The 17,751-nt window shown below is 39.4% G+C and overlaps 2 protein-coding genes and 1 long non-coding RNA gene across 3 annotated transcripts in view; 2 read left to right on the forward strand and 1 right to left on the reverse strand.

Moving 5' to 3' along the window:
* LOC147833882 (uncharacterized) overlaps positions 1-17,751 on the forward strand; it is a 96,888-nt gene that overhangs the window by 24,057 nt on the left and 55,080 nt on the right. The gene's annotated exons all lie outside the window — the stretch shown is intronic.
* LOC141377698 (uncharacterized) lies at positions 2,913-4,862 on the reverse strand. The gene is made up of 2 exons (XR_015507228.1): positions 3,633-4,862; positions 2,913-3,535 (listed from the first exon to the last, which is right to left on the reverse strand). It is a non-coding gene; the product is annotated as an uncharacterized LOC141377698 (long non-coding RNA).
* Positions 5,966-9,001, forward strand: LOC147833883 (uncharacterized). Its single transcript, XM_087280950.1, has 2 exons — positions 5,966-5,979; positions 6,454-9,001. The coding sequence occupies exons 1-2, from the start codon at positions 5,966-5,968 to the stop codon at positions 7,028-7,030; spliced, it is 591 nt and encodes a 196-aa protein (XP_087137076.1). The 3' UTR covers positions 7,031-9,001.

Consider the following 17,751-nt stretch of genomic DNA (forward strand, 5'->3'; position numbering starts at 1 on the left):
TCTTAAAAACGAAACAAAGTTTATAGCACATAAACACAACAAACTAATCTACATGAAACTAACAAACGCACATACATACACACACTCAAGCAGTTTGAGGAGTTATGACTTCAACTTCTAGCATTTGCTAAGTTCTTTGCATTGCAACCTTAGAGAAACCATAAAAGCAGAGAATTCTGCTATTCTTTACTACTTAGATATAAAAAACACCATTTTCAGCAATGGAGGTAAGGTTTCCTTACTTTCAGGGATGCTTGGAGTCGATTGCTTGGGATACGGACGTTGGACGAGGCGGCTTTCAAAGTCCTTCCTAGGGTTTCTGTAGTTATGACGTAGTTTCAGAGTTCTGATGTGTTGACCCGATGGCTTGTTGAAAATTGTACAAGCAGATCGGGGGTCGAGCCGGCAGCCAGAGAAGATAACAGTCTACTCCGTGATGTAATCCCTAGAAGCAAAGAGTTCTGGCCCAGATTTGGCATAAAGCTGGCACAGCAGGCATTCATCCGGCACTGGTATACAGCATATGGCCAAACATGGCCCGGGTTTGGCAGAGGCGACACCGTCTTTAAGGCGGCACACAAGATTTGGGCCAGATGAAAAACGTAGTATTTGGCCTGATTTAAAAATTTGATAAGTGGGCCATGTGAGTTTGGCCAGTCTTAACCCACATTTAAAATACACTAAAATCAATTTTGAGTGAAGAAAAAAAAATTCTACCAATCAGGTCACTTTGAGAAAAAGCGTGCCCATAGTGTGCCTAAAGCGCATCACTCCATGGGTTTATCAATTTCATTGCAATCGTGACACACCAACCTATCTGGCCCAGTTCAGGTCCAGTCATGAGTTATTAAAGGTTCAGGACACCCTGGAGAACTTTTTTTATATATATTAACATATTTGTGTGTGTTGAGCATCAGTTAAGACAATGTTAGCATCTGTCAGCTTTAATTGTGGGGAAAACTGGATAATTTTGAGCTTTTGTCAGCAAATTTTAGCTTCCGGGTTTAAAATGATTTTTGGGGCGGGATCAAAATCGGCGACGCAGCGCAGTACTGCAAGTGCAATGATGACGCGCCGGTTTCTCATTATTATTCATAGCGGAGCTTTCTTATCCTATGAGACCAGCCAGACCAGCCAGAGTCAAGCCCGAGCTGAGAGACACGTCACGGACCCACGGCACGGGCACACAGTATTTAGCCGTTCATGAAGGCTCATATGCGTTTGTTTCCATGATCCACGGGGTTTGTTGCATGTTGTCCCCCGCGATCCTGTCAGGGCCGATCATACAGCAAAGCTGTGTGTGTGTGCTGCTAGCATTTTTGTCGGGAGAGCAGCACGAGAATTAGAGAATGGCGCGCGCTGTCTTTTATCAGGAGTTCGTTCACATTCAGACACATCGCCGTGCTGCTGTGTTTGCTGAAATCCTCCAGATTACCAGCAGGACTAATGGTTAAAATAGGCAGGTCAGGAGACCTGCTGCACTAAGTCTGCTGGATTGAGGGAGAAGTCCTCATTTATAGGGTTTATGTGAACACACTTATCTTTATAATGATGTAAATTGTGGTTGTGTGTATATGAAATTACGAATAACAAATGTAGCAGGGCATTAAATCACTGTTCATTTCTTTGCATTTTAACTTTGTAAACTATAAACTCATGCGTCTCCACGGTTTGTCTCATTTTGTGAGCTAGCTTCGTTCACTCACGTTCTCCCCTGCTGGCCACGCCCACTCCTGCCCGATGCTCGCGGAGCTCCACGCCCATTAATTATGCATCTTTTGAAAAAATTCTGAAGTAGACTTTAACCGAAAGTGGGGGGTGTCATGGCCCTTTAACTTGGCTGAGACTTGGCCTAGATATGGTCCGTGTTTGGCCCTTGTCTGGAAGCCAGATTTGGTCCAGTCATGTACCGTAATTCACTGCGGCATGTGGGCCAATCAAAACCTGATTGTGTGGGCCAGAGCTGGGCCAGAGAAATTTTGCTTTGTGGGAATGAGGTTCAGGCGAGGTGATGTAACGGTCACAGTACGAGAGGAGCCGTGTCCGGGCAGTGACGGCGGTGACGACTAGCAAAGATGACCAGCAAAAGACGACAAAGAAATTTCCTTGATTAAAGTTTTATAGGCTTTGGTATAGGCTGGGCCAACACAATGATTGTCCAATCAGTGAAGCTGTGGAATGGGAACCCAATTCCCTCCTTTAGTAGGCTAGGTTGGCACATTGTGTGGTTGCTGCTTTGATAGGATAGTTGTTAAAATAAAGTATTATAACAATTAGCAAGTGACTGGCAAGTCATCAACTGGATAACTTTTTGCTGGGTGCCTGTGGATTGCTTGGAAAATAAAAAAACTCAGACATGCAAGCACCAACCAATCTTTTAAGAATAATATGGTCTGTGACCTGTTTGGTTCTAGAAGGATACGTTGACTCCCTACACCTTATACAATTAAAAAAGTACTTGCAAGCAATGCTGTTGCAAGGGTTAAGAATACAGAAAACATGACAATTACTGATCACCATAGTCATCTCTGTGTACTTGCAGCACTTCACTTCCTGATTGAATGAAGATGAAAACAAACTATATAAACAGTACATAAGTATACGTGAAAAGTTCAGACGTTCAGTATTCTTTTAAAATGAGCATTTTTTAGGTTTCTGTCTATAAATGTAGTTTATAAAAAGTTATAAAAAGTTTATATTATTGCTTTTAAAGTGAAATAACTAAACACAAGCTGAGAAAAATGTTAACTTTAGAAGAAAGATTCAGATGTTACTATGTTTTTATGCATTTGATGTTTTAAGGTACTGTTTTGACAAATTTAAAGCCACAAAATTACCTTAACACAATGTGATTTCTTTATAGGCAGTGTAATATTTTTTTGTGGGCAGATACACTGCACAGATACACAACCTTGTTTTTAATACTTTTATTTGGTTTTGAAAAAAAAAAATACAATAAACACAATCTGCACTACTTTCCACAATATGAAAATTATACAAACAAACACTTCAGAGTAATTAGAATATGTACACAAAGAAAATAGTGTTTAGAGGACTTTGTCTATAGTCATTAGAAAAATTACAGACTGTATGGCTTTATATTATTACTTAGCTTAGACCATATTGTCTTGCCATTGCACTTTTCCTTCAGGGGAGCAAAAAATGTGCAGTTTTTCACGCACATCGTAGGCTTCTCTGCCTCCCCCATTTCCACCCATGTTCTGGACAGATAGTAGCACATCACCTCTTTCATCAGTTTCATTGAACCATCTCTGATTTTCTGCTGGATTGATTAGCAAACTGTGGAGGATCCATGCAGCTATTAAGATAGAGTCTGCATTTTCTTATTGTACGTTCATTCTTGTGTGAAGCCCCCTTCACATGGATGCCAAAATGCCAAAAGCACACTTCACTACTATCCTTGCTCTTGATAGTCTGTAACTAAAGATTTTTCTCCATTTTGGAATTCTGTTCCCTGGAAAAGTCTCATTAAAGGTGCAGTAGGTGATTGTCTTCAGAAACATTTTTGGTTGTGCTGGTTGAAAGTCTCTTCACAGTCCAATAGTAATGATAACAGTAAATGATCTAAATGTGTTTATATGTATTTTTATATTCTGGGTAAAGCATAAAACTAAAAAATGTTTATCCAATTAAATAGAGTCGGACCGTCACCTCCTTTAATTCCGATAGGCAGGTCAGACTGTCTGTCAGCAAATGTAGATTCCGACTTCTGCGCATCTGTTCACGCAGATCTGCCATTAGCGCGTGCGCGTCTGCTTTACAAATGCATGCGCTCCGAGCGAGCTGCGGGCCGCTCGCAGATGCCGAGTCGGAGCCGGAGGCGCCGAAGGACAGCTGAGCTCGGGCCAATTACTGTAAAGCCAGGCGCGGGTATAATTCGCCCTTAAAGCGGTCGCGCGGTCACGAGAAGGACCGGGAGAAATCAAAAGCTGAATAGAAACTTTTAAAAACCTGAATCAATATTGGAGTTACTTTAGCACGCTGGAGGAAGGATGACAGCATGGCTGAAGTATTACTGTTAGACAGGTAATGTTCTGTTTTGAAACTATTTTGTGTTAGATTGTGTTTTGTTATGAATGACTTATATGCACAGACGTGTTTGTTCAGCCACTGAAATTTCCCGGTGAAAGATTATTGTGATTATTTTCAGTTTCATAAGGTTTTTTGACAGCATCTATAATGTTGATTTATATTTAGTTTAACAACAAAACACCAGTAAATAGCGCTATTCCGCCTAACCTGCTTTATTTACCTGAAGTTGCTTTTATATTCACATTGGGTCATTTTTGAACAATGATAGCCTTCCTATACTTTTTACCATGCTACTCTGAATATTCGCTCTGAAATAGCATGTAAGTTTGGCTAAGTATTTCATGTAATTCCTGCACGGCGCTGGCACTAACTAACTAGCAAATGACATGAACTAGTGGGTTGTCTGTCGGCTGTTGTGACGCGGTGCGGTATGTTCATTTGGAGCTGTTTCATTGTAATTAATTAAACAGTTATATGGTCAGTAATATGTTTTAAAATTATTATTAACAAAAGAAAAATAAATATATACATTAGCAGCAAGTACATTAGCAAACAGTTCAGCTTATTAAACTTAATAGCTATTATAATGAAATACAATCAAGCTATCAATCTCATTAGCCGTTTCTCCACTGTATAACTTACACATTCTGATTAAAGAGTAACGAATGCATCTATCATTAATTAAGATTTTTTATTACATTAAATAAGAGGTGTCACTTTAAAAGGCACACATCTAACAATATAATGAAAGCATTCGACTGCTTTCTTTACTTTTTATCCTCATTTAAGACGAAATTAGTTGTGTTTTGGAAAAAAAAAATCTGCCAAGATCGACATCCTTATATGTTATTATTATTAATTATGTGTATGTCTGTTTAAACACACACCCAAAAGCCAGACTTTCTCTCTGCTTCAAATCGCGTGTACAGAATCCGTTTGGGAAACAGCATCTATTTATTTATTTGAGGATTGTATAGGATGGGCAACAGCACCTGTAATCAAAAGAAAATGGAATCGCATCGTTTTTATTATTTACTTGAAAGTGTTTTCACTCCTAAACAAAGCAAAAGCACAGAAGACTCATATTGTAGAGCAAAGGGCGACCCCTGGTGGTTCGGCGGTATGGGTTGCATATAGGGAGGCTCAGCTGTTCAGAGAAAGACTGAAAATACGGGAAAATACCTTTTACGGGATGAGAGCGGGATAGAACAGTCAAATACGGGAGAATCCCGGGAAAAACGGGAGGGTTGACAGGTATGCACCTGACCCTGGCAAAGGGCAGGCTTCTGGGACAGACATGTTTCTACCCTCCATAGCTCTTCCAAGGGCAGAACCACTGTAAACTCCTCTATCACTCGTTCTTCCAAAATCACCAACTTGTATGAATGAAAATTTGTAGTCTGCATCTGCGAGTGCCAGTAGAACAGTTGAAAATGTCCTCTTGTAGTTAAAGTACATGCTCCCAGAGTGTGCAGGAACAACAATGGTGACATGTTTAATATCTATAGCACCTAAACAGTTTGGGAAGTTCCATTACAACCAAAAGTTGGAAGTTGTGGGAACTGCGTTGCCATCATGTTTTTTTCTATGGCTCTGCATGTCATGTTTACTGACTGAACCACAGTGCTTCAACCCAGTTTGTACTGCAATGCCAGGCTATTGAAGCTCTCTGGAGTTGCAAGAAATCTGAAAAATAAGAAAATGAGTGTTAAAAACATTATTTAAAATCATTGTTACATTAAGTATGAGTAAATGTTTTGGGGGTTTTTTTGTCAGCGAACTAATGCAAGCGAAGATGGTAGGTGTTAAGAGATGCTTTTGTCAGAAATAAAAAGGCAAAAAAAAAGGGTTTCAGCTGGTGGCACTATAAGAGTGGAGGTATGAAAAAGTAATGTCCTTCCTATTGCCATATATGCAGCCTAGAAGGTTAGAATGTACTGTGTCCTTTATAATTAATTGTTTTAGTTTAAAATATCACCACTAGTAGTAGTGTCTTATAAACCTTTTGCATTCATAATGGCTGTGGTGGGGAAGGCTTGATCGAACACCCAGAAAGGGGGGAGAGCAAGCGGAGACACCGGCTGCTGGTCAGTAGTCTAATCATAAATAATTATTAACACCTGTATTTTCTAGTGATTGGGCCGGAGAGACACCTTCATAAGGGGAGGAGAAGGTGAAGCCGGGAGAGAGAGAAGAGCCTGACCACTTACAGACTCGACACACGCACAGACAGGCACACGAGTGCCCAGCACAAAGCATTAAAAATAAAAAGTTTGTGCTTGCCTGATATTGCCAACCCTACAATGGCATTATAATATTTAAATGAAAACACAAAATCTTGACTAAACTGTATAATGTGTATGCTGTTTTAAATATACTTATCTAATAATTAATTTAAAGTTCCAGACTTACTCTGCAGAGTGAGGAAGAGCCAGTGGATATGACAGTGGAGGATGTGGATACAGAGGTAACAGACCTTAATACAGTTAATAGGACATACAGTTCCCTTACACTAATACAGAGGCCTGTAACATCCTCACAGACCATTCAAAGATCCAAAAGTCCCCCACAACAGACTGAAACCCCCACACCACCAGTTGCATCAAGACATCACACCCCAAACCCCACTGCACATCCCAGAGTAAATGAACTAATGACTGATAGTCAGCCTCCAAGGCAGAGAAGAAGAAGATCAAACACAAGTAACACTGAACAACAACTTTTGGACATTGTAATGCAATCGACAACCTCTGCACCACCCCAGATTGCAAGACAGGATGACGAAATGTACTATTTTGCCCTGAGCTTAGTTTCAAAGCTAAATAGGCTGCTTTCTAGGAACCGTAACAGTGCACAAATACATATTTTGAGTTATCCAGCTGAGATGGAATTAGACGATGAAGCTCAGAGACAGCAAGAAACTTCAACCCACCCACTATTTTCAGTCACTCAGTACCGCCAAGGAGCAGGATTTTAGCCTTACCACCCCACAACTGCTGATCAAGAACAACAAAGCCACCACCCCCAGGGGCAGAAATTGCACCCAGAAACTGCCAGCATGTTAGAACAGCATTCTACCAATCTTTACTAAGAATTGTAATATTAAAGGGCACCTATGGTGAAAAATTAGCTCCAACTTGCTTTGACACACCTGCCAGGAAGTTTCTAGTATACCTAGAGAGAGCTTTATTAGCTGGTCCAGGTGTGTTTGATAAGGGTTGAAGCTAAACTCTCCAGGACCGAGTCTGGACACCCCTGGTATAGACCCTCATATTGGGGTGATATAAACACACCCAGTCCTCTTTTTTTCAATTTAACAACATAAAAACAGTGGACCAATTGGAGCGGTTTTTAAATCTACCGCAACTTGACGTAGGAGTGCGGTCCCCCCACCCACCAATATTGATTGACAAGCGCATTACCATATGCTCAGTTTGTTGTTTTACATCCTCCTTTTTCAGCGCGAGTCAAAGCGATTTCACCAAAGGAACACCCTTGTTCTATTTTTAGTCATTTCGAAAGGTCTGTATTTGTTGTTGCAAAAGTCCTTTTTGTGCTGTGGTGGCTGCTCTGATTCTAAAAGAGTGGCTGGATTATGAGTCTGACGGAAAGCCTGAAAGGCAAAGGACTTTTTATGTGCTTCTGAAACTAGAAACTTGTTGCTGGGCCGTTGGTGTTATTCACAAATAGACGGGAAATGGGACTAGGTTTATGGGACTTCCTAAAATGTAGAAAGGCTAGGAGTGTTTTTAATGGTCGTGTGGGGGAGGGGAGATAAAAAATGTAAATGAAATGTCCTTTGTGTTATTGATCTGTTTCGCTTTGTCTGATGAGAAATAGTTTAGATCTGAGATAGTGGGGTGGATGTTTGGGTTGAAATTAGAGGTTAGTGTTTTTGAGCAGCTAAGAAAAACTAAAAACGAAAGGTTTACATACCATTGAAGATGCGGTCTGTATTGGTAGACAGATAACCTTTGTGAAATGTTTGAATATGCGTTTGGAGAGGATGTCAGGATTGATTTGCTCCCTGTTATCAGGGAAAGAGAGGTGGGCTTTTTGATGCCTTATATGAGAAGGCTGGTTTAGGAGGTAAAAATGGAACTTGACAGGTATCAGTCTATTAATTTGTGGAAGAATCAACAAGAATGTTAAAGGTAGACCATTCGACTCCCCACAGAATGGTAAGAAGAAAGAGAACTAACATTCTTGATAGTATCCAACAATACCTACTGAGGGGGCAGTGTCGGTATATAGATGGATGTCTTATGGGGATGAGCTTAGGTAGCTATAGGAAAAGGAGCAGCCATTACAGCACAAGTAAAGCTTCTAATCAATTGACTGAAGCTGCAAGTGAATGAATGAAGTTAATAAGTAAATCATCTAGGAGATTGTCAAAGTGCGAGATGCCATAGTTATTGGAGAGAATCCAGCATATGGCTTTAGAAAGTATGTCAAATATTTTTGAGGCTGCAAAGTAAAATTAAGATCACCAATTAATGCCAAAAAGATGACAGAAATCAAGTTTATGGGCATGAATTTTAAATGGGAAGGACATGTTGACTTTAGTGAGCCAAGCGCTGCGGCCATCAGTTTTTATTAGGGAGATAGCTAGGTCTATGTTGTGGTAGTGGAGTGAAAATTCATCCGGATAAATTATGCTGTTGATGCAAGAACATAGGAGTTATGAGGAGATGAGAGATCATTTTACCAGAAAATTTTCCTGCTTAAATCCATTGGATAAACTTGAAATGAGAAATTCAGAAAATTTAGGGTTAGGGTGAAAACGTAATTCAGATGAGAGTTGAGGTATATTCATGGGAGTTGACAAGTAATTTTAAAATTATTATTGGCTTTTTTGTTCTATGCAATGGCTGCAAGTGAGCAGAAATTTACAAGGGTGACAAAAGCACTCTCTAATTATAAAGTTTTTGCAGGTATGATGAGTGGGGGTGAGAACAAGATGATGAAAGAAGAATAGTGCAGGTGGAAGAGTGGTGAATGTAGCTAGTGGATCTGGGTGTAGGAGTATCTTTGTCTAGGGAAGGGATGATGAAAGGACAGGTGGCATGATGAAGACTTGAATGGCAGACCATGCTGGAGAGATTGCAGCAACCTAATTAGACTGTTGTGGAGATTGGTGTCCAAAGCTCCCCAATAAGGACACGGATTCTACTGAGTGAGTAAAGGTAAAGCTGGTAGCAGTTGGCTGGTGAGAGGGATGAAATTGGGCTGAAGTATGTGGGAGTTAAGGGCTGTGAGAAACTGGTGAGAGTTGTGGGTAGTAGAAGTAGCATGAAGTGCTGGTCGCAAGGGGAGGGGGGTGGTTAAATGTTGTTTGATTGATTTCAGTTGCAACCCTTATCAAACACACCTGCCTGTAATTATCACATGGTGTTCAAGTCCTAATTAATTTGTTTCAGGTGTGTTTGATATGGGTAGCAACTGAAATCTGCAGGAAGGTGGCTCTCCAGGAACAGGGTTGGCCATCCCTGAGCTAGGCTATTGTCCAGGGGAATGTCTGTTTGTTGGTAGTTGGATTTTGTAGCGGTGGTGTTCCTGAGTTTTTTTGGGTGGTGTCTAGATTAGGTTCAGGGGTGGGAGTCTAGATTAGGTGTGGCTTTTTTGATGGTCTGGGTTAAATTTGTCCAGGTGGAGAGATGGTGGGTTGGGGATAAGGGCCTTGGACCATGAGCAGGTGATCCTGAAAGTGTCCCTTGAAGGCAGAGTCAGAGAATTGGAAGAGTAGAGTTGCAAAAGTAAGATTTTATCGTAGCGGCTTAGTACTTGGATTCCAGCAACTAAAAAGTTTTAAAGTTAGTGGACTGTGATTTTATTGGAAATATGGGATGAACATAGGATAATCTGGTGGGTGTGTATGTACATGCTGGTAAAGGTAAGTAGTGGCTTGAAGTTGCTGGAGAAGGAGGTTGTTGACAGCATTGTGCTTGAGTGGTAGGATGAAGTTGTTGAAGTTGTTGGTGTTTTTGTTGTAAGCAGTGTGCATTATGACATATAAAAGATTAGTGCTGAAGGAGCTGGGTATCGTTCTTTAGCGGTTGCAATCTTTAAACACGATGAAAAGGTTGTTGAATATTAATAAGTTAAATGAATATTAATAATTATTAATTAATGAATATTAATAATTAATAACAACGAGTTATTATTAAATATTAATATTCCGGCTTAACCTTCGGTGAATTTGGTTAAACAAATATCTAGTTATATATGATCCCACCCACTTGGCAGAGCGGACTCTCAGATTAGGAATGTTAATTATCAACAATAGCAAATTATTATTAATCATAAATATTCCGGATTAACTTGTTGTTAATTTGACCAAATAAATATAACCAGAACTCGGCCGCTCATCTGAGCAGACTCCGTAATGATCTATTTATTTAGAAAGGGAATTATTACTACTCCTTGTGAGGTAGCTTAATCATTCATAAGTTTTGATTAACTTAATAGCAGCTGGTAATAAAAAGGATCTATCATTTCAGTGACTTTTTCTGTGGGGCAAGACAATAAAATTCATTTGATTATAATAAAAATTTATTGACTAGTTTGACATATAACGAACAAACACACAAACATAACATAAAACAGAGAACAAATGTATACTGCATGTAGATAGTGTGGCGAGTCTACTGATGCCATGTCGCCTTGGTCCTGGATTCACCCCAGCTGGCACCTCATCAACACGGATTGGTCCCAGCTGGAGCTCATCAGAGGACACAGATTTAAGCCAACTCCAAACTCGAGGAAGACGAGCTTCATGTCTCTCCTCTCTAGCGGACTCCAGCAGTTGACCGATCCTTCGCCAGAACTCTCACTCAAACTCACCTTCTCCCTGGAGCACCAGAGCACCTACACAGCTAAGAGCACCGTATTCATCTTGTTTCACTTTTGCACTTTATAAATAAATAACCCTCCGGGGACCCGTTTGTAATACTAACGCTTTGTGTTTTCCCTCTGCCTCGCTACAATAGGCTATATACGAGTCTTTAGAACATTTAGCAAACAAAGAAACAGAGAAGCACAGAAATAGAGAGTACAGATAGTGGCAAAACTACCTCAGTTCCACACATTATTATGGATCACCAAGATTTAAAAAAAAAAAACACCTTTTTGATAAAAAGGGCACAGCTTATTCACAGAACTAAAAATACCTGGGGTCTCATGTACGAAGACTTGCGTGGATATCCTACTAAAACATTGTGTACGCACAAAGCTGTAAATGTGCGTATGCAGAAAAAAATTCAAATGCATGAAACGGTGAATACGCTGAATCCCACGCATGTTCTTTTGTACATCTGAATGAACGTGAAACTGAGCGCGACATGCACTAGCGCAAAACCCCTCCCTGCCTCCTCTCTGGTATGAATATGCTAATGACTCTACTTTGGTAAAACCCAATGAAAAAGCAATGGCAAAAGCAAGCAAAAAGAGAAACTTTGAACAGAATGTGAATTGTAGGTGCTGCTTTTGGAGGTAGACGGGAGGAAAACGGTGTTATTTGCAAGTTTGTTCTCCAGAATTAACAACAAAAGAAAAAAATAGAGTCGGGAGAGTTTAGCTGATGCGGTTAACACATTTGGGTCTGAACATCACACTGTGTGGATTTAAAAAAGATATAGTGTGATTTATAGGTGTAAAATGTAGTTATACCCTTAGCAGTCTCAGTGGCGCAGCTTGTAATACGCATGTCATCATGTTTTGACACGTTCAGATTGAATGTTTTAACTCTGTTCAAATCCAGCGTCTGATGAATCAATTAGAATTAGAACAGAGAAGAATTAGATTTTATTACAGAATTAGATTTGGTCATACCCCCATCATGACTTCATCAAAGCCTGCAGTGAAGAGAAAGATTGATGACGAGCACAGACAATTTCAGGAAAAGTGGGAGACGCAGTATTTCTTTGTTGAGCACAGGGGCATCCCCACATGTCTTGTTTGCGCAGAGAAAGTTGCAGTGCACAAGGAATACAACTTGAAACGCCATTATTCAACTAAACATGCTGAGGAATGTGCAAAATATCAGGAGGATGAGAGAGCAAAGCGAGTTGCCAGTCTTAAAGCATGTCTACTGAGGCAACAAGATTTCTTCAAGAAATCAACCAAAGAGAATGTTGCCTCAGTCGCAGCTAGTTACATGGTTAGTGAGATGATTGCTAAGGCAGGGAAACCATTCACAGAAGGAGAGTTTGTTAAAAAATAATAATAAATAATAATTAAAATTGTTAATAATGACATTTGAGGACTTTTTTTGTGAAATCCCTTATGCGGCCCAGCCTCACCCAGACTTTGCCTCCTGCGGCCCCCAGGTAAACTGACAAAAAATGTGCGTACGCCAGCCATGAAGTTGGCAAAATAGAGAGTTCAGATAAAGAGTGGCAAATCTACCTCAGTTCCACACATTATTATGGATCACCAAGATTATAAAAAAAACACATTTTTGGTAAAAAGGGCACAGCTTATTCACAGAACTAAAAATACCTGGGGCCTCATGTACGAAGACTTGCGTGGAAATCCTACTAAAACATTGCGTACGCACAAAGCTGTAAATGTGCGTATGCAGAAAAAATTCATGCAGTTTTTGTGCGTACGCAGCATTGATACATGAGGCCCCTGGACTTTAGGGTTTGGCGGTCTCTCTTTTTGTGAGTTTCTTCTGATGTGGTGGAAGTTCTTTCTATGTTCTTTCTTGATGCGTGGAGTTTGCAATACAGGTCGGAGGAAGCGCAACTTTAAACTGAGTTTACTTTGCCGGAAAAATAAGAAAACGTGGGCTGGGAGGGCCACAAGGGCACAGAGGAGCCTCGGCCCCTCAAAGGGGCGACCTCCCGGGGGGTTCTTTGTTCAGACGTTTTGCCTCAACCTTAGGGAGGAGACAGGTTTTAACCGTGGGCCAAGTTACAACCCATTCAGCATGCTCGACCAATAATTTCAGCGCAAAGTTTGAGCGCGAAACTCTCCTTTGTCTTTAGTCTGCTCATATGCAAATTGAGTGTTGAGTGTAAAATTGTGTAAGCTGCATATCGATACCACACATGATGCCCTTAGGAGTACATAGGCTTGGTTCACACATTCTGACATTATTGATTATTATTGACAAGGCATATAAGCTATATAAGGGATTATACAGGTAAGAAAAGTCAGAAATGAAATACAAAGTTTACAAAACATAACATTTAGTTTTAGGCTGATCCTGGATTTCTGAGTCCATTTTTTTTTTTTTCGGGAGCCTTGTGTGGGTATGTGTTTGGAAGAAGGGGGACAGGAATGTCTTTGAAGCTCTAGTCACCCATCTCTGGCTTACCTCTACAGAGGCACAGACTTCGTGGCGCCAGTAGTCATAAACTGTCCTGTAGACTGAACCCAGATCCTTTCCTTAAAATCAATAAGTAGTTTTACCTATGGACTGTACGCTACAAGGGAGGTGAGACAAAATCTACTATTTATTGTAGGCTTGGATTCATCTGATTGGTTTATAGAAGATTGTTGATGTGACATCTGCTTGCTGTTCTGTTTTTAAGTTACTCTTAGCAAGACAAGACAAAGCTATTTATTTTATAGTTATTTTACACTTTGAAAAGTGTCACCTTGAATCTTACAATTAAAAAAAGTTAGTGATTGTTTAGTTGAAAGAAAGTTTAGTTGTTTAGTTTGTAGAAAAGATACATGGTGAGTCAAAAAGCAAATATAAGAATTAAGTTATTAGCTTTCAGTGCCCGATTAAATTGCGTTGGGGTGAAAATAATGTTTTGATTTCTTTGACTATCATGGCAATGTTATTATCTCAAATCTTAAACGTGTGCATGTGAAAAACAGCAAAATAATATAGATTATCCTGCCGGTAGAGCACATCACCTCACAGTTGTGAACTTGCGATCACCTCAACTTACATTTAAAATTTGTTTACCTGGTTTATTGTAAACTTTTGAAGTGCAAAGAGGATTCGTTTTGGAAAATAGAATTGAAGAAATGAAAGACAACTAAAGTGAAAGCACAAACATTCAGTACAAATAAGTAGTCTTAAATAAATAAATAAATAAATAAATGAAGCAGTCTTTTAGTCTAAATATAGAGAGATGTAGTGTTTGCTATTTTGATAGGACTAAGACAAGACATTTTCATTTATGTTTTTAATTTACGTTTTTATTTACATTTTCGTTGTTGATTATATTTACTATCTCATTTTATGTTTCAATTATAGTACATAATAATAAACGAATAATGAAAATAAATGAATAATGAAAATAGGACATAAGTCTGGCAGGTTTATTTTTAATAATTTAGTTTCAGTTCCGTTTTTTTGTTTCAAAACATCAATGTTCTCCTTAATAGACTGTAGAGAATAGACATGCCATGCCCATCATCCTTACAGACATCCTTACTCTAGTCTTGTTGTTGAAGATTTTTTTTTTACTAAACCTATATGAAGACACATTTAATTTGGGAAATGGAGGGCACAATAAATCAATGATTATGTCCTATTGGGTGGCAGAGTAAATTTATAATCTGTATATCTCGCATTACAGAGAATTAATGAGACATTGAAAAGGTATATATAACGGCAGAAAAACAGAATAAACCAAAATTGAATGATGAAAAGTTTATAATTAATGGCGATGTGTTATATGTACAAATGGGGAATGTGAAATGTTTGTTTGTACTCTAGTCTTGTTGTTGAAGATTTTTTTTTTTACTAAACCTATATGAAGACACATTTAATTTGGGAAATGGAGGGCACAATAAATCAACGATTATGTCTTTGAAAACAGGTGACAGTTTAAGACAAATGGGTCATAAAAGAGCATGAGAGAGGACTTGGGGATGCAATGAGAACCATCTGTGTCAGAAAGGCATGAAATGTATACAACATATGTTGAAACTGTCATGTATATTTGAAAAGACATGGGAGAGAAGAGTCCAGTTTAGATGTCTGAAACATAAGCCGCTTTTCCACTATTGTGCTGAATCGTTCTTCAAACAGAACTGTTCCATTCCGTGCCAAACCGGGCCAGACAGCATGGATACGGTTTCATTTTCCACTGTCGTGCTGCGACAAAGCTCTTTAAAACATTACACAAAACGCATCGGTAGTTGCCTTGGTAACGCAATGTAAACGGCTCCCTTTGTTCAATTAAAGTTAAATAAGAGCCAAAACTTTTTTTTTTTTTTTTATAAAAGCGAAAGCAACCATATGACTGAACACTGTTATGCCTCTCTATCAAATAGGGGTGCTAAATATAGGTATATGTGCATCCTTATTTATTTATATGATTCGCAGCTCTGGCTAAATTTTATTTTGAGGGAAAATTACCAAAATGTAACGTGATGTTTGAAAATAATTGTAGGGAAAATAAATAATATTAAAAATCTCTGAACATAACAGAAAAATAAACAATGATAAGACAACAATAATAGTGCATTTATATTATAGTGGCAGAAATATCATTTTGGACAGGCCTTGTCAAAAGTGAGCGGGCACTTTCACTAAAAAAAACAGCACGTAAATTATTTCATTTTTAACAATCAATTAAATTACACTGCGTTTTTATATCAAAAGTTGATAATGATATAAAATATACTACATTTTGATGATAAAATAAAACCAATTAAGCGATGACTGTTAATTGTTTTACTATTCAAACATTAAATAATGAATGCAGCAAGTGAAATGTCACAGAACAGAATCAAAAGAGAGGTTTGTGCAGTTCAACTCAGTCTTTTAATAGTGAAATTCAACAAAGGCAGTCTGTCGGTAATTCAGAGGAAATAAACATAGATCTGGATCTTCAAAAACAAAACTCAAATGGGGCCACCCACGAGCGAGAGAGAGGGAGAGCCGATCGGTCCGTGCCCACCACTGCGATACGGCAATCTCTGACCTCCGGGTGCTGATGGTCAAAGCACAGTCAACAGGTGAGCAACAAGCCAGTTACAGTGCCTCTCCGTCAAGCTTTCAAGCAAAGTCTTTTAGACGGCCGACATTACAACACGCCATCCTTTAGGTGGTCTCGCCGGCATTAACAAGCTGTCCTGGCTTTGAATTAAAAACTGCAATTATTTCCTCGTTGTTAAAAGAGTCTGCAAGTTCGTGTTCCATGGATATAGTGATGTTGTTGTGGAATTTGGACATCGACGATGCTAAGCGTGTCTTTATTCGCTTTATTCGATGCACAGCAGAAAAAAAAATCAGCAGCGCATGTAGTCGCTGGCATGTCTCTCCCGGATCAGAGCAAGTTTTGTGCTGTGAAATACAGCGCTGCGTGCAACAAACTCACATTCAGGCAGGCGAAGTAGGTCTGTATTCAAGTCAATGAAATAATAACTTTAATGAATAAAATATCTTCGTAAGAATGTGATGAGTTATTCACTTATCTGCCAGAGACTGCTCTTTGGTTTTAAAACCCTTTTCAAACTGTATCCTTTAGACCTGGATCATTATTTTATATTAAGTGGACAGCAGTTTATTGAGGATGTCTGAAGACTAGTGCACTTCTGCTGAGCCAGCTGTGGTAGCTTAGCAACAGAGCCGCGACGTCAACACACAGAATCTGTTGGCACAGTTCAGCACGGTTGTCTAACCGTGCTGAGAATTCCGGGTCGAGAACGGTTTGTAATCGTGCCGCGCTGTTCCAGGCTCAGTGGAGAAACAACCGTAACCGTACCGAAGTGTTTTTAGAACGGTTTGGCAAGATAGTGGAAAAGCAGCTATAGATACTAGACATGATTACCAAATGTGAACTGTATGTGGAAAAACAGTGATAAATATATTAGATATGTACATTATAAGGACCAACAAGAAGAGTGGGCTTTACATTTGGGTTATAAAGGAGTAGGAGCTGAGAGAGGCCTGTTGAACTATTAAACAGCTGTGAAAACACAAAGGTGGGAAGAAGCAAGGATAAAGGGTAAAGAAAACTTGAGGGACTTTAGATTGTCCTGAAGTGAGAATAGAGATGGGTCTGCTTATAAACGTCTCTGTTTTTTTGGAAAATATTCCAGTAAAGTATATTCTTCTGATATTCATAACCTCCAGTTTGAGCTTAACTCATTAAGAGAAAAAGCCGGAAAGCACAACATTGTCCATTTGTGTTATACCTTACACACGCTTCCTAGGGCAGGACATCTAGCATTCCACAAAACATATTATTCATCAGCATATGTTTCTTTAGCTCACCATGTATACTGATGTCTAGACAAACTGCAACACTTGCACAACATGTCAGACAACCAGTGCTGTTCGTCAAAGAGTCAAAGGTTCATTACACCCTCTTCCCATTATTTCAACTCATTTTCATTGTATTGCCATGAATATTGTGTGACCACTGGAACAGAGTAGTGCTGGACACCGGTACATTTTAGTCATATGTGTCTATGTTACCTGGAAGCATTCCCACTTCACACTCTCACCACCACAAAGGTATAACATTCTCTTATACAGCCAACGAACCAACTCGTTCCTTAAGATCTCAAAATTCAGGGCTTCTAGTAGTACCTAGAATAGCAAAATCAAGTAAAGGAGGTCGAGCCTTCTCTTTCATGGCTCCTACACTCTGGAATAGCCTTCCTGGTAATGTCCGAGGCTCAGACACACTCTCCCAGTTCAAAACTAGATTAAAGACCTATCTGTTTAGTAAAGCATACACTCAATGCATCACCTAGCGGGTTCCACACAGGCTTCTG

This window comes from Danio rerio, chromosome 14 (assembly GCF_052040795.2).
Source record: "Danio rerio strain M-AB ecotype USA chromosome 14, GRCz13ab, whole genome shotgun sequence".
NCBI lineage: Eukaryota > Metazoa > Chordata > Actinopteri > Cypriniformes > Danionidae > Danio > Danio rerio.